Genomic DNA, 27,432 nt, shown 5'->3' on the forward strand with positions numbered 1-27,432 from the left:
CAGGGGCTCCAGAGACGGAGTTTGGGGAAAATGGGGGGGGGGGGGATCAGGCAGCAGTAAAGCAAGGGCAGAAAGAGCAAGGGATAAGAAAGATAAAAAGAGAAGAAAAAAAAAAGCCTGAGCTGAGTCTCAGTGCAGAGACTGGGGTCTGGTCAACATGTGTCCAGGACAAACTGTCCAGACAGAAGAAAGGAAGAGGCGGGCGGACTCCGCACGCCTCCAGCGAGTGTCTGCAGCCATTATTTATGGATGCTTCACTTGATTTGACTCTCCAAACCTGGGCTCAGCGTGGAGACTGAATGTCCCTCGCAGCTGCTCCTTCCTGCAATAACAAGACTGACATCACCGTTGTCAGGGAAATGGTGTTTTGATTAAAATCATGTGACAGCTACTTTGTGATTCCATAAACAAATCCAGGGTTAACTCTCCCCTAACTGAGGCCCGGCAGCACCTGAGGAGGCGGAGGGGCGCTGCGCGGGCCGGGCCTGGGGTGAGGGGCGGCTCCTGGGGCGCAGCAGGGCCCGCCCAGGGGGCGCGTGTGTCATCCGGTGCAGAGGAGTTGCGCAGCCGCAGCATGAGGGGCGCTGCAGACAGAGAGGGGTTAAGAAGAGGCAGCTTTGCAACTGGATGACTTCCTGGATCACTTACTCGGCCGCCCCACCCCTCGGCCCCTGACACACAGGCCTCTGCCTGGCAACGGACAAACTGCCTTTCCATCCCCCCCCCCCCCCCCGGGGCAGTTTCCTTCAGGGACACCAACATCACCCCCTGCCATCCATGAGCCCCGATCTCAGGGAACTAGCGTGGCCGGCCTCACGGGGAGCTCATGACCACCGGAAACCGGGAAATCCACGCACCTCGAGGTTGTGAGGATGGCGTGAGACTTGGTCAAGGGCTTGAGGAATGGCAGCCGGTGCTGTCCGCACCGGTGGGCCGCACGCACTGCGGGGTGCACCGCGCTTATAGCGGCTCTGAATTGGGAGGAAAACACCACTTGTTCCCTAAAAACCCTGAGGGCTGGGAGTGTGGCTTAGTGGTAGAGCGCTTGCCTAGCATGCATGAGGCCCTGGGTTCGATTCCCCAGCACTACATATATAGAAAACGCCGGAAGTGGCACTGCGGCTCAAGTGGCAGAGTGCTAGCCTTGAGCAAAAAGAAGCCAGGGACAGTGCTCAGGCCCTGAGTTCAAGGCCCAGGACTGGCAAAAAGCAAAACAAAAACCCTGTGAGTTCGGCCTAAAAGCTGGAAGGTGTCCTCAGTCTCTTCCCCCCGGCAAAGCCAAGGCAGTGGACACACAGGAGGGCTGGCACCTGAGGCCCGGTACACATGACGCCCAGGGCCACCTGAGCTGTCCACGCGTGGAAGCTCAGGCCCAGGACAGCACGCACAGCAACGCTAGACACCAGGTGAAAACGTCTACTGCTCAGGACCTGTAGAACAGGAAACTCGTGGGCTCCACGCGATTCCCACCCGCGGGCCCGCCAGAGCGGCTATGAGCGTGCAAATGCCTTCCTTCCCGCTAGAGTGTGGCGGGGGGGGGGGGGGGGGGGGCGCAGCCTCCCAGGCCCTTGCGCTACCGTGTGAACCGCCCATCTGCGGCCGCCCCGGCCCATGCCAACCGCTCAACTCGCGCTCGGAAAGCGAGGCCACAGACAGGACTCGTACCTGGAATGGCAACGAGGTGGAACTGTGCCCAACACCCACCCCATCCACACCTCCAAGCCGCCACGGCTGTCTCTGCCGGGGGGCACAAGTGACAGAGCTCTGGACAGCAAGTCACCCACCCCACAAGCCCCGGACGTACTGTCTCATGGCAGAGCGGAAGTGCCACCCCAACGAGGATACAGAGGCAGCACCATGGCCGGCCCTGGGCAAAGCCCCCCCAAGTCCACCTAAAGGCACTGGCACCCGATGGGAGGCCCTGCCTATAAGAATGGGGAACAGGGAAAGCCAGCTCACTGGGGCCTGGCTTCAGATGCTTTTCCCTAGGGCCACTCCAGCAAGGGGGTCCCCCACACCTTGATCACTGACAGCCTGGAGCCCTGGACAGAAAAGATTCAGCTCCTTCCAGAGTGGACCAGAGCTGTTCCTTGGCCAGCCTTGTTTGGCTGCCCCTTGTCCTACAGGGTCACGGCGGCCTTTCAGTTGAGCCCCACACATGGCTGCATGCAAGGCAGCGCAGAGCCACAGGCCCTGACTGTGACCACCGTCAGGAATGGTGCATGGCGCTCGGGGCTGTGTGCAAGCATCCTGGACGCCTGGACAAGACAGCTCAGAGGTCAGGTTGCTGATTCAGGACAAGGTGTCCTGCAAAGGCCCCCCAGGGCCTGCACCCCAGGGGCCAGACTGTGCAACTTCCGGGAGCTGAGGGCTGCCCTGGCCTCCAGAGGCCTCGTTCCAAACCACACGTGGATCTGTTTATTCTTAGGCAACAGGATGCATCTTCAGGTTCCTATCTCCTGGGCAGCACCGGCTGAAAGAAGATCTCATCTCAAGCCCAGGAGAGGTAAACCCCACACAACTGTAGAATCGCAGAGATAAATCCATGCTGATGAACCTTCTTATTGTCAGATGTGTGTATATCTATGCTTCCCTCTCCTAACAAGCCAAACAATGGGTACAAACTGGCCAGGATGAAAGACAGCAGCAATGTGTGTCCAAGGAAGGCAATCAGACAAATCCACAAGGAACTGTTGCCTAAGCCAGGGGGCTGGCAGAGGGCCACAGAAAGCTTATTTCCTAAGAGCAGAAAATTCTTTGTGTCAGTGGTAGAACGGGATAGTCCAGTGCCTTCATGGCTCTTCCCCACATGCAACTCATCAAGAGGGCACATTTTAGAAATCTATGCAATGAACATTTTACTGAGCACCTAGTATGCCCACCAGTCACTGGCTAGAGAGTACAAAATAGAAACTCCAGCCCTTAAATGACGAGAGAGTACATTCTAGTGAAATCAAGACAGGAAAACGACGTGTACAAAATGCCCACATTAAGAGACAAAGCGCAATTCCTCTGGAGAGGAATAAAAGGGGTTTCTCTACTTAAGCCAGAAATAATGAAGGCCTGTGTCTCACTTTTAGGCTTAGCACAGGAAGGTAAAAGCATAGGGCTGGGGAGGGGCCCAAGGGAGATGGACTCTATCCATCCACACCAGTGTGGTGTCACAGGTTAATTCACACAATGGCTCCAATGCTAATTTTTTTTTTTTTTTTTTTTTTTTTGCCAGTCCTGGGGCTTGGACTCAGGGCTGAGCACTGTCCCTGGCTTCTAATTACTCAAGGCTAGCACTCTACCACTTGAGCACAGCCCAACTTCCTGCTTTTACTATTTATGTGGTGCTGGGGAATTGAACCCAGGGCTTCATGCATGCAAGGTGAGCACTCTATCACTAAGCCATATTCCCAGCCCTAATTTCTTTCAAAACTCTAGACAAGGCCAGGAATGTGGCCTAGTGGTAGAGTGCTTGCCTGGTACACATGAAGCCCTGGGTTCTATTTCTCAGCACCACATATATAGAAAAAGCTGGAAGGGGCGCTGTGGCTCAAGTGGCAGAGTGCTAGCCTTAAGCAAAAAGAAGCCAGGGACAGTGCTCAGGCCTTGAGTTCAAGCCCCAGGAATGGCAAAAAAAAATTCTAGACAAATCTCTCAAATATGAGATTCAATGAGAGCAAACGTGTAGGTAATAAGCACTCATAAAACTAAAAGTGCTTTTAACAACAGTTTCCAACAGTAAAATGAAAATGTAGAAACATTTTTTTTTTGCCTAGGAAATTATTTAATCTTGGCCCAAAGTAATAAAATGGAAATTAACTACAAGATAATTTATTTTTGTTGGCTGTGGGGCTTGAACTAAGGGCCTGGACTCTGTCCCTGAGCCCCTTAGTGCTCAAGGCTAGCACTCTACCACTTGAGCCACTGCACTACTTCCAGTTTTTGAATGATTAACTGGGAATGGGAATCTCACAGGGACTTTTCTGCTCAGAGTGGCTTTGAACCATGATCCTGAGATCTCAGCCTCCTGAGTAAGCTAGGATTGCAAGTGTGAGCCACCTAACTACAAGGCAATTTAAATTTACAATGCAGGTTGATCATTCCTGATTTATATATTGTTCTATTTTTCTAAGGTAAGACAAAATTGGAAGCATTTACTCAAATTCAGTTTGTATAATTGTTTAATAAGTTGTATAGGTGTCTTTGGACCTTCACAAAACAAAACAGAGCTTGGCCGATTTAAAAGAGGCGGTAAATGAAATGAATTCCAAAACCAAAACAGTAACACCCAACTACAAAACAGGAAGCACTGAGCGAAAACTATATGCTACAGTAAGACCTCATTAACTAGAATCCGTTAGCCACACACAGTCTGATTAGGTGAAAAACATGCATTTGTTTGCAAGAAAAACATTTGAACGCTCATGAAATATAAATGCCTATATTTCAAGGATTAAAAGTACACTGAATTCAGGAAAAAAAAAAAAGGATGGGAGCTCGTAAGAGATCCTCAGGGAAGGAGCGACGTAACTGCAGAGTGGGTGGGAGCTTCACAACTGGTTAAGTGTGTAAACACGCTTCTTCAGGCTACTAATGTGCTTCAACGAATCCTTCAGCCCAACTTACTACCTTAAATTCCAGGAGGAATGAATGAGGTTTTACTGTAAAAGTAGAAAAGTAAACACTTCAAATAAGATCCCAGCACCACCCATGCCAAAAAAACAGCAACGCAACCTGAGCTGAGGGCTTCCGCACAAGCTAGAGTGAGATGTTTGGGGCGCAGGGGCAGAGCCAGGCAGCATGGGACACCCCGCGGGGGTGGGGGCGGGGGCGTGGCTCCAGCTCATCCCAAAGGCGAAACTGCAGTCCTTCCTGCCAGGAGACAGCACAACTCCCGCCCAGGAGGAGGCACCGTGGTGGAAGTTTCTCAGAAGAGAGAACTGAAGGCAGTCACAATGGCAAGCCATCGAAATTGTTAGGTCTCAGCATCACACATTAGCAGCAAGATACATCCAACACTTCAAGTTTCTCAATGTCATGATTACAGACAAAATCAAGCAGATAAAAAGCAGAGCAACCAAAATGTTAACCCTGAGTTTCCACATTCTCCTTTCCCGGGAGACACGGGAGCCCATCAGAACCCAGGAAAATGTGGTTTTCATTACGGTGACATCTCCATGTATCTCCCCATAGAGAATTTAGAAAGTAAATTCTTCCAAACCACTTACATTGAACTTTGGAATGATGGAGAGCTCACAGACATATGTAAACAGTAGGAGAATCACTCCACTCCACTCCACGGGGCCAAGCCCATCCAGACTGCTCTGCATGTTCAGCGGCTGGGACCTGATTCAGAAGCAAGGAGGCAGGAGTAGAACAGATGCGGGAAAAATCATGAGGAGACAATCATGAGATGCCTGTACTACCAGGAATTAGGAAGTATCAGTCAGTAGGAAATCCTTAAATAATTATCCCAACAGAGATGAGTAAAAAGCAATCTCATTTCATCTTTAGAAAGAAGTCACTGAAATTTGATTTCTTCTATGTTGTTGCCATTTGCTTGGAAGAGATCTTGAAGCTTTTCCATTTTTTTCTCCTCCCAGGTTAAGAACACATTATCTGTGATAATTATTTAGTAAAGGCTTTTCCCTCCTGTTCCTCATTATGCCAAGGCAAGAACTGGAAAATTCCAAACAAAATCAACGTTAGTGGTACAGAACAAATCAAGAACAAATTCAAGAACAAATCAAGCTATGTGAATTTTCAGCATGTAACAATGATCCAAGGGCTGGGATGTGGCTTAGTGGTAGAGCGCTTGCCTCGTATACATGAAGCCCTGGATTTGACTCCTCAGCACCACATGAACAGAAAAATCCACTTGTGGCTCAAGTGGTAAAGTGCTAGCCTTGAGAAAAAAGAAGCCAGGGACAGTGCTCAGGCCCTGAGTTCAAGCCCCAGGGCTGGCAAAAAAGAAAAAAAAAACCCAAAAACACGAGACCAAGAGCTTCTCATCGTAGTCATTTTCTTTGTATGGCTTCATTGTCGTTGATCTTTGCATTCTCCCAGGCAAATCATAAGTTAAACTTGAAAGACTAAAGTCCAAACTAAAGACTGTTTCTGCCAATAACAATCATAACCCCACTCTGGGTCCTAGACAGAGAACTGAGAAAACGGCCTGGCCACACAGAGCAGAGTGGAAGACCAAGAGAGTTCCAACCAAATGGGGGGAGGGGGTTGGGGGGGCATCCCAAGCCCTCACCATCCCCAAGGCTGCCCCGAACCACCACTCCCCCCACCGAGGGGCAAGCGGAATCCGTACCGCTTATAGCTTCCTGGGCGAAGTACTTGACATCCATGTCTTCATCCTGCCCGAGCTTCTGCAGCACCGGCCTCACTTCCCCCTGCAAAGCACTAACATTCAAGAGCAGTGTGTGAAACAATCCCGTGAGCCCTGTGCTCGTTTCGAAAGGTTAAAGTAAAAAATATTTTGTAACACTTAGGAGCAGTAAAACTGGCTTCAGTCATCTACAAATATGTAGAACTTAAATAGCAGAGTGCACACTCTCAGAAACGATGGCTACAGGCTGGGGATATGGCCTAGTGGCAAGAGTGCTTGCCTCGTATACATGAGGCTCTGGGTTCAATTCCCCAGCACCACATACACAGAAAATGGCCAGAAGTGACGCTGTGGCTCAAGTGGCAGAGTGCTAGCCTTGAGCAAAAAGAAGCCAGGGACAGTGCTCAGGCCCTGAGTCCAAGCCCCAGGACTGGCCAAAAAAAAAAACATTTTTTTTTTAAATAAGAATAGTAGTGACATCTTACTCGGTATCTAGAATTGGTCCAATCTTCTGGAGTGATTTGGCCACGTTGAAACGAACATTTGCTACTTGGTCTCCTGCCATTTTTAATACAATGGGCAGCATTTGCTTGGTAGTTATTTCCTGGCCACAGGCTTCTGACAGTGCCTAGAAAAATAAATGACACATTTAAAAGAAAAAAAAATCCTAAAGTGAGTGAGACAAGTTAGTGTGTAATAAGAAAGTAACATCTCTCATGAGAAAATGTTTCTAGCATGAGGCACGCAAGGACAAAGGAGGAGAAAGCACCACCAGGACTCACAACTACATAGCAACTTCTCAACCACGTCCACCACCTTGAGCAAGAATTCAAAAATCAACACTTTCTCTCATCTCCCACCTAAATTGTCCAAGTTAATCAGTACAGTTCATAGATCCAAAACAGAAGACAGTACATCCAAACAGAAATGCACATGTGTGGGCTGGGAATATGGCCTAGTGGCAAGAGTGCTTGCCTCGTATACATGAAGCCCTGGGTTCGATTCCCCAGCACCACATATATAGAAAAGGCCAGAAGTGGCACTGTTGCTCAAGTGGTAGAGTGCTAGCCTTGAGCAAGAAGCCAGAGACAGTGCTCAGGCCCTGAGTTCAAGGCCCAGGACTGGCAAAAAAAAAATGCACATGTGTAAATAATATACTTATTACTTTATTACTGCTTTAATGCCCAAATTTATCAAGAACAAGGATGTAATACTCACATTAATGCAGAACAGAGTGGTCATCCTATGCAAGTAATTGGGGTCATTTGCCATTACTAACACTTTAGGAACGATGGTATTTTGGGCCCATTCTGTACCAAACTTCTGAACTAATTTCATGAGGTTATTGGTGGCTGCTTCCCGGATGGCATACACTGCAGAGGAAGTGAAGAACACTTTCTTATAGGACTTACTTTATCAGCACAACCGCATTTGCTGACGTCAACATCAGACATGGACCAAAACAAACCTCTGTGAACACACCCCTAGTATCTCACGTAGCAAGCTCAGGTACAACTCATACTGATAAGCTCTCATTACTTTCAACACGTGTATCCCAAGGAAAAAGATATGAAGAGCTCATTTGTACACATACTCAATTATTACCTCCTATAAGTGCCTACAAGACACTACATGTTACAGAAAGAAAGCACCGCACACTGTACCTTTTTCTTTTGTAATTTTTAAAAAAAAATTGTTATTGTAAAGGTAACATACAGAGGGGTTACAGTTATGTAAGTCAAGAGTCCACTTCTTTTAGAACAGTGTCACGTGTCACCCCTTCCCTTGCTCTCTCTCAACCCTGCTTATCAGAGGATGAAAACTAAGGCACTCCAAGAAGTGCCATGGAGTAAGATCAGTGATAAGGAAGTTCGGCACTGTGCGCCAAAGACCGTGAGGGCTGAGGAGTTTAGGGACCAGGGACGTGTGGAGGCTTCAGGGAAGAGGCGCTGCAGTGGGCCGTGAAGATTATGGAGGACATTGTGTTAGTAGAGACAAGAGGGGAAGGAAAAGAAACATTCCTAAGACAGAAAGGAAAAATAGGGAAACCTGGGAGGCTTAGAGGTAACAGTGGGCAAGAACGCAGGCATTTTGGAAGCTACAGTTAGACTTGATAAGAAAAGCAACAATGCATCCAATGAATTTTTAAAGCAAGCTTCAGACATGATGGCCAGTGAGTATTTCAGATTATTACACCATTGATACTACTGGTAACTAAATTCAATATTATTAGATTCAATAACTCAGCATTTTTGATATCTAGATGGCAGGCGTGTCAAAGACAATAGCTGAGAAGAATTCAACACACACACACACACAAGCTGGGCACTGGTAGCTCATGCCTATAATCAGCCACTAGAGAGGCTGAAATCTGAGGATCACAGTTCAAAGTCAGGTTGGACAGGAAAGTCTGTGAGGCTTTTATCTCCAATTAAGCACCAAAAAACCAGAAGTGGAGGTGCAGTTCAAATGGCAGAATGCTAGCTAGCCTTGAGCCCAAAAGCTCAGGGACAGCACTCAGGCCCTAAAGTCAAGCCCCAGTACCAGCAAACACACACAAAAACCTAACCAAATAAAAACTCTTAAGACCAACTTGCTCCTTTTACATTAAAAAGGTTTAGGTTGACAAGATAGCAAATGTCTTCTGCAGTAAACACCTACCTAAATATCTAATAATTCCACACAAAATGTTTATAGATAGAAATCATAAAGGCCTAAGCTATCCTCTCAAAATCTGTTGCTGCAGGCAGTCTTAACAAAGCTAGGCCTTTATCGCATCATTTTACAGACCCAGAAATACCCAAAATTTGGACATAGGTAACAAATCAAGGGCGATAGATAAATGTTGACAGTTTATTTTGCCTTCTCCCTTGGCAGGCCCAACGCTCAAGGAAGGGCAGAAATGTCACCCCAATATAGCCCCAATCATAAACAACCTAAATAAGCTTCCAGATGAGAAATATGCCACTTTCCCAGCCCATAGAACCTGCAGGGCAATGAATGGCACTGAGAGCAACTGCAACAGCCTACATAACTATACAATCTACTACCAATTCTCACAAGACCAAAATCACCAGGCGAAGCAACCGGTCCCCATGGGGAATGCCCAGAAGCATCCTCTATGCAGAGAGCTGCTCCAGCCCTCCCCACCCCCAGCACGACAGCCCAAGGCCTCCCACGCTCCTCCCTCCACGGTGGTGCTAACCAGAGCATCTGTGTGTTTCCTCTAATTAATGCGCTTTAATATGCCCAAGTCTTTTCTCACCATAATGCCATTCCGATAGGAAACGATCCCACTGCCAGAGGAACCAGCGTCTGAGCACGCACACGCTCAGCCTGGACCAAGACCTCAACTGCACTCATCGTCACAGCTGGCCGGATGCCTACTATGTTCTTGGCTCCTCTCAATTCTGTTGTCACAAGAATGCAAACCGCCCCATAGTTCTGCCTGTTTTCTCTCCTTGTTTCTTCTGTCTGCCTGTGTCTTCCACATGCGTGTGCATTCTCTCCCATTCTCCCCCCACCCCCAGGTCAGACTAAGCAGTAAAAAAGGGCTCTTTGAATGTCTAATTCTATCTACACTCATCAACCTTTGATTCTGTCTTTCTTTCTCCTGCAAAAAGGAAATTCCCCAGGCTAGTGACAAAATTCAGTGGCAGGGCGCTAGCCTAGTGTGGGCTAAGGTTCTGCTGTCTAAGTCCTCTTCACTCCCCCACCCACCCCTAATTTAGCCTTTCCTTCTCTCCTAGTGCTGGGAATCAAACCTCGAACACTTAGCATACTAGGCCAGCACTCTAGCACTGAGCTACACCATTAAACCACACCCCTTTGGATCAATAATGTCCACTCAACCAAACACCTGGTAAGTCTCCCTTTCTTAAAAGTCTCTGGGTTTTTCACAATACTATTATTGTTATTTTGTCCATCATGGGGCTTGAACTTAGGACCTGGCTGCTGTCCCTGAGCTCTTTTGCTCAAGGCTAGCACTCTACCACTTTGAGCCACAGCTCCACTTCCGGTTTTCTGAAAGTGGTTAATTAGAGAGAAGTGTCTCATGGACTTTCCTGCCTGGGCTGGCTTTGAACCTTGATCCTCAGATCTCAGCCTCCAGAGTAGCTACAATTATAGGCATAAGGCACCAGTGCCCAGCTTAAACACTTTTTTTTTTGCCAGTCCTAGGGCTTGAACTCAGGGCCTGAGCACTGTCCCTGGCTTCTTTTTGCTCAAGGCTAGCACTCTTATCTCTTGAGCCACAACACCACCTCTGGCTTTTTCTGTGTATGTCGTGTTGAAGAATCGAACCCTGGGCTTCATGCATGCTAGGCAAGCACTCTACCACTAAGCCACATTCCCAGCCCTTACGCACTTTTTAAAGGACAATTCTTTCCTGTAATTTAGCCAATTTGTTATCCTACTCCTCCCAAGTACCCAGGCATAAGTATGCATAGACAAGCAAAGATGCATCCAGGGTTTAGGGACAGCACACACAGACATGCATCTAGTGCTTAGACACAGCACTTAAGGAGTTCATCGAGTGACTGGACAGCCACAGCATATACAGAGATGCATCCATTGGTGAGATACAGCACATACAGAATACTGGGGAGCTCAAACAGCACAAAAACATGGAACCAAGACTCATAGGACAGTGCCACATGAGTCCTCAAAGGCACAGGTCTAAGGTCACAGCGAAGCTGCCAAGTCTGGATCCAGGACCTGGCACACAGGGCACACCCCCTACCCACTGCTGTCTGGCAAACAGGACATACACAGTGCATCCATCTGAAACCTCACCAAAAAAAGCATCTGCCACATCCCGAGTGCACACTCTCCTACCGTCACGGCCAAACCAGCCAGACATAGGCAGTAAGCCTTCCATTCACCTCAACCAGAAATGGCAGCCCCTTCTCTACCATATAACACACTCCATCCATTCCATGGTTCACCTCAGAAGAGCCATTCTCTGTGTGTGTGGTGGGGGGGGGGGGGGGAGGAGAGGGAGGGCAGAAGGGGCAGTGCACATGTATGTGTGTGTGTGTGTGTGTGTGTGTGTCAGTACTGGGACTGAACTCAGTACCTAGGCGCAGTCCTTTAGCTTTTTCACTCAGGGCTAGCGCTCCTCCACTTGAGCCACAGTTTTACTACAGGCATTTTAGTGGTTAATTGGAATCAGTATCTCACCGCTTTCCTCCTGGCCTGAGTTGGCTTCAATCCTAGATCCCTAGATCTCATCCTCCTGAGTAGCTAAGATTACAGGCCTGAGCAAATGGCACCTAGCTTCATGTAACCACTCAGGCTTTTCATCTAATCAGCCTGAAAGACTCCATCTTCAATTAAACAGCAATTACATCAGGCCTTTCATCTAATTCAATCCCTTTTCAACCTATGACACCAATGGCAAGCTTAAGATCCTAACATAAAAGAGCAATAGCCAGACAAGGTGGCTCAAGCCTTAATCATACCTGGTTGGAAGGTGGAGACTGGGAGATAGTAGTTCAAAGGCAGCCCAGGAGTATAAGTTTACAAGACCTTATCTCAACCAAGAGCTGGGCTCAATAGCATGCAACTGTCTTGTCAACCCACTGACAAAAGAAAGCATCTTAGTCCAGGCCAGCCCAGGCATAAAGTGATAACCTATCTCAAAAACAATGCAAAATTGGGCTGGCAGTGGTTCAAATGGTACAGTGCCTGCTTGGTAAGCACAGGCTCTGAGTTCAAACCCCCAGCCCCACCAAAAGGAAAAAAAAAAGTAAGTATGTACCTAACGAGACAGGAAGAGAGAGTAATAAGATGAATAAGTAAGAAGGCAAAGAAATCATTTAATGGAGAAAATAGATTCATAAAATATAAAAGTGACAGAAACTATCGAAAGTTTGTAGTTAGAGAAAGCTATGGTGAATTTGCTCAAACCTATTCTGCATCACTACACTGTAAAGGCAAAATATATAGTTACCAGAATTCCATCCTAAAAGGAAATGGATAAGTACTGTAAAACCTGGGCAAACCCTGGGCTTCCCACTATAATCTATTACATCATCTACTCACCATGATCCACAAGCCAGGCCATACATAAAGAATTCAGCTTTTCATCAAAAAATTCCACACCCTATGGATACAGAACATTCCATTAATATACATCTCGAAAGCTCAGGGACCAAGATTCTCTACTTACATTACACAAAGATTACCTAAAGACTAATAAACATTTGCTTACAAGCAAGTGGAATTTATGAAACAGCTGGAAATGGAATACTATGGGATTTACAAACTGTAAATCCATTTTACTAGCGAGGAATCATGAAGAGCCTGGCACCATGGCACATGCCTATAATCCAAGCACTCGGGAAGCTGAAGCAGGAAGAACGAAAGTTGTGGTCTGCATGGGATATATTGAGATACATACCAAGACCCTGTCTCCAAAATAACATAAATAAACGATGAAACAAACAATAAAGTCCCTCTCTCTGTATAACTAATATAAGCTAATTTTTTAAAAAGACACAAAGAGGGCTGGGGATATAGCCTAGTGGCAAGAGTGCCTGCCTCGGATACACGAGGCCCTAGGTTCGATTCCCCAGCACCACATATACAGAAAATGGCCAGAAGCCGTGCTGTGGCTCAAGTGGCAGAGTGCTAGCCTTGAGCGGGAAGAAGCCAGGGACAGTGCTCAGGCCCTGAGTCCAAGGCCCAGGACTGGCCAAAAAAAAAAAAGAAAAAGACACAAAGAAAAGCCTAAGTGAGATGGCACAGGCCTAGCAAAGTGGAATAGGGCAGTTAGATGTCAGAAACACATTGCAGGAAATGCAATGTAAATAGTTTGCCAAATAAAATGTGGTAAGAAATGAATTACCAAGGAAAATATCCATCAATAATATTAATAGTTGTCTTCTCTCTTTGGTTAACATCATAAACAAATCCTTAAGGGTGAGGCAAATAACACCAAGCTATCCCTCACTGAAGGGAGGCACTAGTGACTGACACCTGTAATCCTAGCTACTCAGGGGGCTGAACAGCTAGGCTGAGATCGGGAGGCTTGTGGTTCAAAGCCAGCCTGGGCAGACAAATCCCAAAGACTCTTATCTTCAATTAAACAGCAAAAGGCAGGACTAGAAGTATAGATCAAGTGGTAAAGGACCAGGTGAGCAAGCAAGCTGAATGAGAGTGCAAGCTCAGACTTCAAGCCCCAGTGCTGGCACCAAAAAAAAAAGAAGGTAAGAGAGAGGGAGAAAGGAAAAGAAGGAGGGAGGGAGGGAGGGAGGGAGGGAAAAAGTAAGGAAAGGACAATTATATAGATATATGTATATATCCCCAACTAAAGAGAATTTCTGGGACAACAGGAGACAGCCGAGGGAGGGAAGGAGGCACCAGCTGACCAGGCAAGAGGGTCCAGGGTGAAGCCACGCCCCAGCTCACTTACACAGACCACTCACTCAGGACTTCCATACCACTTGACAAACACTGATCGGTACTGGCCTGGCTCCTTCATTCTGGGGGCTAACATTTAATCCTTCAATTCTTTGAATTCTACAAAAGTTCCTGACCACTGACAAAGTATTTTAAATAGATGAAATATAGTTTCCTTGCTTTGGAAATCGTTTCAGTAACTTTAACTTACAGATGAACAGATTTTGACAGAAACTTAAGACTATTTGTTCTCAAAGATCTCTTTGCAGGGCTGGGAATATGGCCTAGTGGCAAGTAGTGCTTGCCTCTTATATATCAAGCCCAGGGTTTGATTCTCCAGCACCACATATATAGAAAACGGCCAGAAGTGGCGCTGCGGCTTAAGTGGCAGAGTGCTGACCTTGAGCAAAAAGAAGCCTGGAACAGTGCTCAGGCCCTGAGTCCAAGGCCCAGGACTGGCAAAAAAAAAAAAAAAAAGGATCTCTTCTTTATTTCAGGGTGAATGTTTTCCTTATTAATTTCTATGTTTTAATTGTATATTTACTCATATTTACTTTATATTTACTGGCCTAAGGTCAGGCCATCTGTAGTGGAGAACCATTTTACAATCTGGCTAAATTATTTTAAATCTTTACATATGAAGAAAAGTGAGTATATGAAAAGAAGATGAAACTGTAAGACAAAACATCTGTGATCACTACATGTCACCCTTCCCAGGAATCAGCCAGTCAAAGGTACCATTTGCCTCGCTTCCATACTGCTGGTGTAGGGCAGCCCTGCAAGACTTGCCAGGTAGAGGTGGGACAGAGGATAAAAGAAATGGTATTTGGAGTTGGAGGAATGGCTCAGGTGATAGAGTGCCAGCCAAGTCCTTGTCTCAAACTTATTAAAAAAAAAAAAAAAAAAAAAGCACAGCTGTTTCAGCCTTCAACAGGCCCATCAGCCACTGTGGTTTTCTGCCCCACAGAGCGATCCTTGAGAGTGACAGCCCCAGGAGTGACAACGGGAGGGGGGACAAGATGATTCCCCTGACTCTCGGGTGTGTGACAACTTTGGCAACTATTCTGAAGAACAGAACACTTCAAACTGTATACTACATAATGCTGCAGACATCCACAAGATACATGCTCATGAACTAAATGGACCAAAATCACCACTAAAATCCAGAGGTCAGAGAGGGAAAAAATAAACCTTGCACTGTGATCTGAAAGGATGGGAGGAATACAAACTGGACTCCTGGCAGCTGTAACTGACATGCGAGCTTCTCATAAACCCTCTGTTCTTTTATTCAACAATCAACCAAGGCGAATTAATGAAAGGCCCTGTAGCATCCACTAGGAATGAAACACCAAACAGTCCCTGCCCAAGAAGCAATCACTAGTCATCTCCCCGCACTACACAATAACAATTACAATACACTGATACATTGTGCTACAGTTACAATACACTTTTACACTGACTACATGATAATAGTTACAACACACTGATATAAAGTGCTACCAAGAGGACTAAGGACCTATAAAACCTGATACTGTAGGTCATCTAATGGAAATGAAAGAAAGCAACAGATGAGGCTAGAAAACTTAGCTTTGAAAAGTTAAGCACAGTGGTATCAGCATAAAATTAGTAATGATCAATTACAAGTTTATCTACACGGTGGTTCCTCAACTCTCTCTCATCAGAATTTAGTTAAAGTGGTTTTTAAGGACATTTTGCTTCCAATATAGGTAGCCAGAGATGCTGCCTAGAACAAAAATCAAATCTAATTTATCTTGAAACCATACTTCATTTTCTTTTTCATAAATTAGTTCTTTGGCTTCAAATACTACAAAATATATGTATAGTACACATACAAAGAAATTCATCCTATTATATACACGGCCTTTGATTAGGGTGGCAGTAAAATGAAATGAGTGTATAGCTACGATACTTTTCTGACAAAAGCTAATGCTCTAATAAAAATAAAAACTATCCTGTAAGTACCACTATACTTTCCTACATCTAATAAAATCACAGACTGTCTGGGCCTCCTCCTGGCCGGGCGAGCCTCCCTTATCCGCACCGCCCTCCGGCAGTGCACCGCACTCACCAGCTGGCCCGCCAGCAGCGGCATGTACTCAATGATGGCCAGCCGGACCCTCCACTTGGCATCTTCAGCCAGCTCCACGATGGCAGGAAGGAGAGACTGAGAGAGCTGGCGGATCCCGATCACTTCATTGACACAATCCAAATTAGAGATGATATTCAGACGCACCTCAGGACACTATAAATAAATAATTCCATAAAGATCATACATGCAAACATTCATGCCAACTATTCTTCGTCATAACGTTTGAAAGTGCTACAAAGTACTGATAGGTAGGGAAAAAATGGATATAATTGGGGTGTATCTCAATGGTAAGGCCACCTGGGTTTATTTTCTAGCAACACACACACATATACACACACACAGCTTAAAACATAGTAAATACTGAGTACATAGAGCCTCTGGAGCCCTATCATGTATGCCCCACCCGCTATCTGCCACGGCTGATAGATCTCGGGCAGCTTATTTTATCTGTGTCTTAGCGTCTTCATCTGAAAAACGGGAGTAATAAGATCTACCTCATGAAATTGTTGTGGGGATTTCATTTCACAATACATAAGAAAAACTTAAAACCAAGCACATATCTATCATTCAAGAAATATTTGCTATCATTATAATTTTTGATACTCTAAGATAATTTTTTAATAATGACTCATGCCTATAATCTTTGCTAAAGGGGAGGCTGAGATTAGGAAAATCATGGTTCAAGGCCAGCCTAGGCAAACAGTTCCTGAGACCCCTTTCTCACCAGAAAGCTGGACCCAGTAGTGTGTACCAATTATCCTGGTCATGATGGGAAGCCTAAAGTAGGCAGATCAAGGCTTAGGCACGTGCCTGGGCAGGAAGTGCGATTCTATCTCAAAAATAACCAGCACAGAGAAGGGATGGAAGCAGGGCCCAGCAGTAAGAACACCTGCTGACAAGCAGTAGGCTTCAGTTCAAAATCCCAGTACCACTAAATAAATAAAATATAAATGCCTTTTAAGCGAAGATACATGGGCCTTAAAGATATCAGAACAAATGAACATAAAACAAAATCCAAGCAAAGAGATGGACACACATTTTTAGGTTTGCTTTAATGGATCCTTGAATTCATTTTCTGAGGAACCTGTCACCTCATACCCAGAAGAAGAATCACAAACTTCAAGTTTTGGTGTTTACACCCATTTCCATGTTTCAGTCCTACTTCAGTGAAACTCCAAGCCAAAAATCACATCAAATCAAGGACGACTATAAGGGCAATAGAGTTTATAACCACTCACCTCATCCTTTAGCTGAGCTAAAAAAAGAGGTAGAAGATGTTCAATGGTATTCTCTTTACCCAAAATAGTAGACAATCCCATAATTACTGAAGCTAGAGCTGATTTGACATGTTGATTGGTATCAGATACTAACTCCTAAAATAAAACAAAAAGTTAAGACTTTTTTTGCAAGCCAGCACCACTTCATGAGACAGACATGCTAGATGGCAGGCAGAAGGATCAAAGAGCACCTTGTAAGAATAGTACAAACCCATAAGCAATAAAAAAACAAATTTAACCCATCTGTCTGATTTATTCCATGTCCACCCTTAAGAACTTTAAGGGGAAAAAAAAAAGAACATTTACCTCTGTATAGGGCAGAGTAAAATAAAGTAAATTGAAGTTGCATTTACCTTTATATAGGGTAGAATTTGATTCATTATTATGGTCTCTCTACCTTCATTGGGCAAGTTCTCACAAAGTTCTAAAAGAGATAAATAGAAAAACTAGTGTTTTCATAGAACCATGTATGTATAGCCAAATAAGTAGCTTAGGCTTTTTTTTTTTTAACAACTGTAAGTTAAAGCAAATCATATGTCTAAAACCAGCTAAGGTCTTTTGGCCCTTGCATACTAACTATGCCAACCTAGCCTATAAATAAGCTTTTAGAAACAAAACAAAATGGCTGTTAGGTCTGAAATGTAAAGGAGCAACTTTATATTACAATGTGACATTTTCCCACATTGAAGTCATCTCTATTAACTGAAATACATTCTAGGATAAAGAAAAAAAGCTATGGACATTTGAAAAAAAAAAAAAAAAGCACAAACTCTTGGCAACAATGGCTCAGACCTGTAATACCAGTTACTCAGAAGACTGAGATCTGAGGATCCAGGTTCAGTTCAAAGCCAGCCCGGGCAGACAAATTCAAGACTCCTATGCCAACTCAGCAGACCAATCTGAGAACACTTATGTCTAATTAACCAGTAAAAGCACAAAGTGGAGATGTGACTCAAGAGGCAGAATACTGGTCTTGAGCAAAAAAGTCAAGTATGAGCACAAGGCCCTGAGTTCAAGCCCCAATAGCAGCACATAGACAAAAAGTACCAAAATGACAAAGTTTGAATAACAAAGATAGCAACATGAATTGAACTCCTTAACCTTTCACTTTATGGGCAGCAGCTGCTCGGACTTCAGCCTCACAGTCTTTAAGTAAGTTCTGAAAAGCTGGGATGAGGTCATTTAGGGTGATTTTAGGACCCACAGCTTTCTGGAGCTAAAAATAAAAAGAAGTTGTACAGGTTATATCTATATTTAACTTAAAACAAAACAGTGCAATTGTCAAGTATATTGTTACAATACTTTCCATTCAAAAGAATCCAGAAACTTTACATACAACAGAAATATGGAAGTTTTTTCCTTTCAATTTGAAGTGTTGTTTCTTTTTTTTAGTATTTAAAAATGCCACTGTAGGCCCGGCCTACATTGTTGAATGCCAGTGTTCACACCTATAATTTTAGCTCCTCGGGAGACTGAAATCTAAGTATCGAGGTTCAAAGCCAACCAGAGCAAACAAATCCTTTAGTCCGTTATCTACAATTAACCAGCAAAAAGCCAGAACGAGAAGTACGGCTCACCAGCTGTGAGCAGAAAATGTTGAGCAACAGGGTGAGGCCTAGAGCTCGCCTCTCAGTACTGCCACACACTTGACGCTCACGCACATGCGCGTGCGCACAGACACACACACACATACACAGTGCACTGATTTTACCTCTGAAAATTTGTCAGCTACCATATAGCGAACTCGCCAAGATTTATCTTCTGCTGCTTGCCGAAGCGTAGGCATGACCAAGGCCTCGAGGTCATCTTGAGGGAGCAGCTGGGCAATACTCACGCAGGCTTCCACAGCCAGGAGACGCACTGAATCCTAAAGGAACACACAGAGCTCTATGTGACATGAAGCAATGCTGTTGTAGGTGTCGCGTCAAAAACAGGAACAAAACACCCTGTGTAATTTCATGTCTTTATGTCTGAAACTGGCTGAAATAGCTTGCTCCTTTCACCAAGAATGGCATGTGAAGACCAAGAGAAACGAAGGTGTTAAAGGGAGAACAGCAAATAACCTTGGCTAGAGTTTCTACTAAGGAAACGAAAGGCAAAAAGTGCCAAAGAGAACATATGCATGATGGATCTGTAGCTTAGCTATAGTAGAGGTAAAAATGGAAATTACACTTACAGAAGTGATTAAGAACAGATCACAGCAGAGAAAAGGGGCAAGGACAATCACTTTGCAAGCTCAGTTTTCAAACTACTCAGCTCACAGTGGCAGTTAGAGGAGTGGAGGCAGGAGACTGAGGTTTAAAAACAAAATTCACAAAACAAATAAAAAGATTGTAACAACAAAAGTTGAGTCTAAATGCTGGAGCAAAACCAGACTAACTCTGAGATACAACAACAACAAAAAGAGAGAGGGCTGGGAATATGGCTTAGCAGTAGAGCGCTTGCCTAGCATGCATGAAGCCCTGGGTTTCATTCCTCAGCACCACATAAACAGAAAAAGCCAGAAATAGTGGCTCAAAGTGGTAGAGTGCTAGCCTTGAGCAAAAGGAAGTCAGGCCTGAACTTCAAGCCCCACAACTGGCAAAAAAAAAAAAAAAAAAGAGAGAGAGGGAGAGAAAATGAAGGGGATTAATGAATTCACTAAGACACAAACTGCCAAATAACAATTTGACATCTCATATCCTTTTACCAAATGGAAATATACAAATAAAACCCAATCAGAAATTAGGAGTTGAGAATGTAGACTTGGAAATCATAGACATCGAAGTAGGAACTGAAGCCCTGTCAATATGTGAGCACCAGGAAAAATGAGGGAAAAATTTCGTGTATGCACAGATACATTAGATACACACACACATACACACACACACACACACACAATCAAGAGAGAACACAGTGACTCCAGACCTCCAAAATAGAAATTTCAAAAACTGAAGTCTACAATAATTGACTGCATGCTCAACACATTCATTCCTCCTACCCAAATGAACAAGCAACAAAGGCAGAACTAGGTTCTTGGCTATAGTACAGATGTTGTATATTTTTTAAATGATATCAAATCAAAGAACTACTATCACTCTCTTCCAAAGCGCTGAATTTCCTCCCCTTTTCCCCTTCCCAGAACCTTTCCAGTCTTAGCAATGACACTACCCAATTGCTTAGGTCAAAAATCTAGATCTTGATTCCTCTTCCCTTAGTCTAATATAATGGCGCTAAATCGCTTTGGCTCTGCCTCCAAACGATCCATGCAGATGCCCCTCCTTCTTCACTACCACTTGAGGTCCATCCATCATCTCTTCCCTGTTTACTCTAAAAGTCTCCTAACTGGCCTTCTGGTCACTATTCTTATCTCTTATCCAAAAATGTAAATTATGCCCTATCACTTCTCTGCTCAAAATCTAGATGTAGTTCCAATGAGTCTAGAAAAGAAAACCCTCTATACTCTGACTTAGACATGGCCCCCTGCACCTCCTTTTCCTGTGGTCTGGTTAAGGAAGAAACCTATGGACACTGAGCAAGTCATACGCACGAGGCCAGGTTTTTGCTCATTTGGCAAAGAGGATCCTGCCATATGAACCAAAAACCCTCAAAAAGACGTTTATAATGTACTGGTAGCTCTTAAAAACAAGTTGATTTACCTGTTCATCTGAAGCTAGATTAGTGAACAATGGAACAATCTCGGATTTTACACTGTCTAATTCCAGAACTTTTGCAAATTCACCCAATTTGGAAGCCGCAGCACGCCGTACCATTGGTGTGTCATCTGAGCACAAGGAGTGGAAGTGCCTGCAACAGACAATGAGGAAGGTATTTCCTGGCATCGCTATGGGTTATATGTGACCAACACACACACACACAGTGTGAGAGTCTCCTCTTACCAACATCAACGGTCAGGTTTCTACTCATAAACAAAAATACAAATTGGTACATTCGGCTGGATGACTTTTGGAGTTTTTTTCACAATGGCATCAACCCTAATATTCTACTTTGGACCACTCACTGGTAAGGGAGTAATATGTAAACGGTCAACTAGGAGTCCACAACAGCCCCCAATACTAAAAACATCCTGTGGCTTACTGTCTGATTTCTGCCCTGACCGCATTTGAAGCTCTGGGATAGCAAACGCTGAACAAGCCGCAGGCAGAAGTGCGAGAAGTGAACCAGTCCCCACTTGCAAGGCGTTTCACCAGAGGCACAAAATGGGCTTCCAGAGCAACGGGCGTGTGCTCCTGGGAGATCTGCCGCAGGGACTCCACAGCCTTGTCTCGAACCACGGTCTCCTCCACAGTGGCTAGACTTTCCAAAGGAGGCTGAGCATCAAAAAGGAAAAACAGAAAGAAAACTTAGTAAATCCGGTTAGATACAGACTGTCACCTTTAGTGAAACTGAAGGGAAGTGAGTGGGACATGAAACCAGAATGCGAGCTACTTCATACCAAATGGTTACTTTGAGTTCACACAGTGGTAACATATGGTACAGTCCCCCTGAAGACACGACTTCTGTGGGAAAGCCAAGATCCCATGTCCCAGATGGCAATTCCCAGATGGCGTCTACTAATGACACTGTGGAAGAGACTTGACACAATATTAGTATTACTGGGAGTCGAGTCACTAAGTTTAAATGACACATAGCCAGAGTCAGAAAGGATTATGTGTATTTCCTTAAGATCAAGTACATAAATGTGAACCCCAGCAGGCACCACAATCACATAACATCTTGTCGGGTCGCTGAACCCACATTCCTTTTGAGCACCAGCGAATAGGTGCTAGAGGTTAAACTAATGCTGTCTATCTGGAGGTTAAACTGACCCTGCCTACCAGGTATAGGCCATCTAATTAACCAACCTCTACAAGGCCAATATACCCCACAGAAGGTTCTAACAGAAAAAGCAAGTGAAGAGTATAGAGAAGGTAGGAGACCAGTTTGCAGCTTTAGAAGGGGAGTACAAAGGGGTTAGTGTCTAGAGATGGATCAGTAACGAATATGACATGGTTCATTGGAAAGTGAAAATCAGGCTGATTCTCTGAAGTTCTGCTTTTCTGGGTTTGCATTCAGTCCAAACACATTCAGCACATGCTAAACTACGAAGATTAGAATACAAAGTCCACCTGGAAAACTGATCTACAGAGCGCAGGAGTAACAACTCCAAGGAAAGATGAGTACCTGCCTAATAAGGTAATTCAAAAATACTTGATACATAAGGCTCAATAGTCCTCACCTTTCATACAGAGCATTTCAAGGCCCATTGAAAAGATATGCATTAGCCAGGCATGACTCAAATGATAGAGTGCTTGTCTAGCAAATGCAAGGCCCTGCTTTAAACCCCAAAATCACAGAAAAAGGAGGAGAAGGAGGGGAAGGAGGGGGAGGAGAGGGAGGAAAGAAGGAGGAGGAAGAGGAGGAGGAGGAAGGAGGAGGAGGAGAATACAAGAGGAGGAGGAGGAGGAGGAGGAGGAGGAGGAGGAGGACGACGACGACGACGACGACGACTATGACAACGACGAAGAAGAAAGATACCAGAAGAAGAAAGAGAGAGAGTGAGAGGAGAGAAGAGATATCACCTGGTTCTTACTTGTTCAAGTCTTCCATGACCTGTCCCTTGCCTACAGCGACTTCCTCTTATGTAGTACCAGCCTAGGGGTCTAGCACTACAAGACAAAGCCAAACTCCAGAGAACCTTGATTTGAGCTCTGCTCCCTTCTAACCAAGTCCTTTTCTTATTGACCTTTGATCACTATAGTAGTTTTGATTCCAAGTTTCATGTTTCCAAGTCTATGGAGCGCATTCTTTCAATAAGTGATCTGCTGCACTGGAATAGAGAATACAGATGAAACACACAAGGACCTTGCTCTAGGGGAGTTAACTGGAGGAAGACAACAGTCAAGCAAGGCAACAACGATTAGATGGTGACTAACACTCTGTAAAGAACAGAAAGAGGTGATAGAAGTGGCCCGGCTTTTTCAAGTTGAGTGGTTAGGGAAAGCTAGTCAGAGATGAGATGAAGTTATTTGAAAGACAGCCAGACACAGGAAGCTCAAAATAGCATTTCATTAGAGGTAAAAGGTTAGAAGTCAGTCTTCCGGAAACAATGAGCCTGGCTTATTCAAAGAACAGAAAGGAAGTGGAGCTGTGGCTCAAGTGGTAGAATGCTAACAATGAGCAAAAAAGCTCAAGTACAGCACCCAGGCCCTGAGTTCAAGTCACAGGACTGACACACACAAAGTAAACAAAGAAGGACAACGTGAAGAGAAAGAAGCACCAAAAAGGCATATGATACATGATAAGACCAAAGAGGCATGTTGCAGGAAGGTTTGTCAATTAAGGTATGGAGTCTCAATTTTCTAGAATCCATGGCAGTGATCCACAAGGCTAGAAGGGAATACTGGAAGTCAACTACAGATGCTCCTAACTTCCAGTGGAATTACGTCCACTAGACAATAACTTGGCAATACAATAGATGAAAAATACACTGAAACCCAACCTACCAACCATCAATCTGGACACACGGCACCCTGGAGATCACACCTGTGCCACATAGGTCAGTATTCTACTCACGGCATTTTCACTGTGAGCCCGGAAAAGATCAAAATTCAAAATCTAAAGTACAGTTCCCACCGAATGTGCAACATTTCTTGCACCATTGTAAAGTCAAAAGCTCCTACGTCAGCCATCATTAACATTTATATAGTTAGGAAGCCACTGTAGTAATCTAAATGAAAGACCATGGAACTCTAGAAGTAAGGGAGGAGGGAAGGGACAATCGTAAAATGTGTGTAGCGTCTACAGGAGAAGGATAAGGACAGTAGAGGCAGGGATGCTGCTGGGTGGGAGAGCCTTTGCTTACCGTGGGTGAGGCCCTGGGTTCACTACCTAGCACTACCAAGAGAGGAAAAAAAAAAAAGAAAAGAAAAGAACACATCCTGGGCTTTTTAGCTCCTGTAACAGAGTAAACGGTGATAAGCAAAAAGCAGCATATTTGGGGGAAAAAGTTGAGTTCTGCTTTAGGTATATTATATTTCAAGTACCAGTTTGACATCCAAATAGATAAGTCATGTAGATATACTGGAGGTAATACATACCAATCTCCATAAATCAATTGGTATCTAGCCACAGAAAATCTCTGGAGTGCTATACAATGGTTGGAGGTCAAGCTAGAATCATGAATCATGAGAGCCAGGATCAGGTAGAAAGTTTAAAACACTAAGCATACAGAAAATTTAAAGTGCTACGATAATCACCACTTCCTTGTCCAACCGCTGAATTCCAAGTCATCCTTAAAACCTAATTCAGACATCATATCCCAAGAAGTCTTCCCTGTTCACTCAAAGTGGATCCCTTTTGGTTGTCTACTACTAGAGTACCTGGTATGGGGTTGCAGCTTTCCATTTAACAGCTTGTATTTTTCCACTTAAGACTAGACAGCAATTATCTGTTTATACATAAAGACATTTCATTCCATTTTGAACTGGTCTTCAACAGTAATTGTAACTTACAATGTGCCTGATACAGTAGGTTCCCAATAAGGTGTATTAAACTGAACTCATCAAAAGCAAAAGTTACACAATTAAAAACAAAATATTGCTGGGTGCTGGTGGCTCATGCCTGTAGTTCTAGCTAGCTACTTTGTGAGACTGAGATCTGAGGACTGTGGTTCAAAGCCAGTCTGGGCAGGAAAGTCTGAGACTCATATCTCCAATAAACTACTCAGAAAAAGCCAGAAGTGGCTGGCCCTGTGGTTTAAGTAGTAGAGAACTAGCCTTGAGAAAAAGAATCTTAGGGACAGCATCTAGGCCTTGAGTTCAAGCTGCAGGATCCACACATACACACACACACACGAAAATCAAAACTTTCTGCTTTAGAGGGAAAAATTTTTTTAAACATAACCAGGAAAATAAATCTTTTCCTCCCTGCCCCTAAACTATTACATGTACAGAGGCAGAGAGAAGTTCTTTAATTCAGCCAGGAAAAGAAATACCAAGTGTCGACATTATTTTTTTCTCAATGATTAACATGACTAAACAAGATCTGCACACGAAAAAGGGCTAAAGTATACTGCCTATACTATAAAGTTCTAGAAGAAGTAGGCAGTCGCCAAGTACTCACCAGCAGACAGTGGGCAAAGTCAGGACCTCCCACCAGGCCCGTGAAGTTCCCCAGCTGCTCAGCGAGAGCTAATAGCACTTCATCTTCATCATAAATCGTATCTGCCAAGGAGAATCAGCAGGTATTCATCAGCAAGCACAGACAGCCCCGGGTGGGACACTCACTCAGAAGTAGGAAGAGATCATGAGATGTCCAGCCACAATCCTAACAGCACTGTCTTCCTTCTTTCCATCAGTAGCCTTCCTGAATAAACCTGTTTTACACAATTAGTAACACACTCATACTCTCAAACCAATTTAACTTATAACCAAATGGTTAACGTTTGAATATACCTAGCCATAACATCACTATATACATTTGTTCTGTTTCTGGCATTCAATTTAGTACTTAATGATACTGTAGGTAACAAACTCTAGCAAATAGTCAAAGTTTTGAAAGCCACTGGGAAATAGAACGCCATGTCCTTCTTTTACTTTTTGTGGAGGCACTAGTGTTTGAACTCCGGGCCTTGTACTCATTGGCCAAACACTTTATTACTGGAGCCATGCTTCCAAGTGTATTTGCTGTAGGTGATTTTACAGACAGGGTCTCTTTTCATGCCCGGCTGGGCCTTGGATTTCAATCTTCCTGGTCTTCCGTATCTGTAATTCCTATACAGCTGGGATTATAGCAGTGCCTCACCATGACCAGCTCATTGACTGAGATGTAATCTAGCTAACTTTTTGCCCCAGATATCCTCAGGATCTCCATCTTCCTTGTAAAAGTAGCTGGGATTACAGGCATGAGCCTCTACATATGGTCCTATGTCCTTTAAACAGGGACACATACCTGTAAGGAATGGCAGCAGTTCAGTTCGGGTCCTTTCTACTCCCAGTGCTAGAGCAATTGTTGATAACTTCTTAATACTATTGAGACGGAGCTTTAAAAAAAAAAAGAAAGAAAATGGGAGGAGGGTAAAGAAATGGCTGCAATTAAGATCAAAGGCATAAAAATGAGGATAACTTTGCTTTTAGATTTCATTCGTAAGGAAAGTCAGGAGTCAGACTCATTACGAGGGCAGAGAAAGATTTCTCCCATGAAACCCTGAAGGTCCCAGGCAAGAAATGAGCGAGTGACGACCCCGGGGAACTGAGGTCCTCTGTAAGGGAGAGCGCAGCGCCGGGATGAAGCAGGATTACACACAAAGAAGAATTCCCGGGGAGCTGACAGAGCCGGGGCATCCACCGGCCACCCCGCCCTCCACGCCGGGACAGGGGGACCGGGCATCCCGGCACCTGAGGCCCTCCTTGGCAACCTGCGACCGAGGCGCTGCAGCCGCTCCCCCGGCGCCCCGCAGCCCTCGGGCCCGCGCCCCCGAGCGCCGCGGGGGGAACACGGCGCGGCCCGGGAGGCGCAGCGAGGCGGGAAGCCGGCCTCCCCTCCGCCCCGGGAGGCAGCCGGCGCCTCCGGGAGGCCGGGAGAAGGCGCAGGCCGGCGCGGGACGGGCGGCTTCCCGCCTCCCGAGCGGGCCCTCCACTCCCTCAGACCCCCACGGCCGCCCGGCCTCCTCCCCTCCCGGCACGGGCCCGTGGAGCCCGGCAGCCCCCCAGCCCCACTTCAGTACCTGCACGTCTTCATTGCGGAGCTCGTCGATTAAAACCGCGATGGGGTACAGCGAGTCGTCTCCATCGCCGCCCGCTGCCCCCAGGCCGGCCCCGGGACCCGCTGCGCCCGCCATGTTCTTTCTCCTACGGCGGGTCGCCGTCGCCCGCCCCGCGCCCAAGCCCCGCCCCGCGCCCGGGCCCCGCCCCGCGCTCGGGCCCTGCCCCACAGCCAGGCCCCGCCCCGCGCACAAGCCCCGCCCCGCTCCCGGGCCCTGCCCTACAGCCAAGCCTCGCCCCACGCCCGGGCCCCGCCCCGCGCCCAAGCCCCGCCCCGCGCCCAGGCCCCGCCCCGCGCCCGGGCCCTGTCCTACAGCCAGGCCTCGCCCCACGCGCGAGCCCTGCCCCTCGCACAAGCCCCGCCCCGCGCCTAGGCCCCGCCCCGCTCTCGGGCCTTGCCCCACAGCCAGGCCCCGCCCCGCTCCCGGGCCCTGCCCTACAGCCAGGCCTCGCCCCACACCCAGGCCTCGCCCCACACCCGAGCCCCGCCCCTCGCACAAGCCCCTCCCCGCGCCCAGGCCCCGCCCCGCGCACAAGCCCCGCCCCTCCAGGCAGGCAGCGCGTGGGCTC

The 27,432-nt window shown here is 45.8% G+C and overlaps 1 protein-coding gene and 1 non-coding gene across 2 annotated transcripts; one reads left to right on the forward strand and one right to left on the reverse strand.

The window, feature by feature from the left end:
* The first annotated feature begins 1,019 nt into the window (after positions 1-1,019).
* Positions 1,020-1,092, forward strand: Trnaa-agc. Its single transcript has one exon. It is a non-coding gene; the product is annotated as a tRNA-Ala (tRNA).
* A 3,062-nt stretch (positions 1,093-4,154) lies between these two features.
* Positions 4,155-26,998, reverse strand: Ppp2r1b (protein phosphatase 2 scaffold subunit Abeta). Its single transcript, XM_048343827.1, has 15 exons — positions 26,826-26,998; positions 26,051-26,141; positions 25,223-25,323; positions 21,197-21,429; positions 20,758-20,905; positions 18,831-18,986; positions 18,221-18,335; positions 17,473-17,543; positions 17,081-17,215; positions 15,822-15,995; positions 12,374-12,434; positions 7,547-7,701; positions 6,814-6,956; positions 6,311-6,402; positions 4,155-5,670 (listed from the first exon to the last, which is right to left on the reverse strand). The coding sequence occupies exons 1-15, from the start codon at positions 26,937-26,939 to the stop codon at positions 5,654-5,656; spliced, it is 1,806 nt and encodes a 601-aa protein (XP_048199784.1). The 5' UTR covers positions 26,940-26,998; the 3' UTR covers positions 4,155-5,653.
* Between the last annotated feature and the right edge of the window lie 434 nt (positions 26,999-27,432).

The sequence above is a fragment of the Perognathus longimembris genome, chromosome 3 (assembly GCF_023159225.1).
Source record: "Perognathus longimembris pacificus isolate PPM17 chromosome 3, ASM2315922v1, whole genome shotgun sequence".
Taxonomy (NCBI): domain Eukaryota; kingdom Metazoa; phylum Chordata; class Mammalia; order Rodentia; family Heteromyidae; genus Perognathus; species Perognathus longimembris.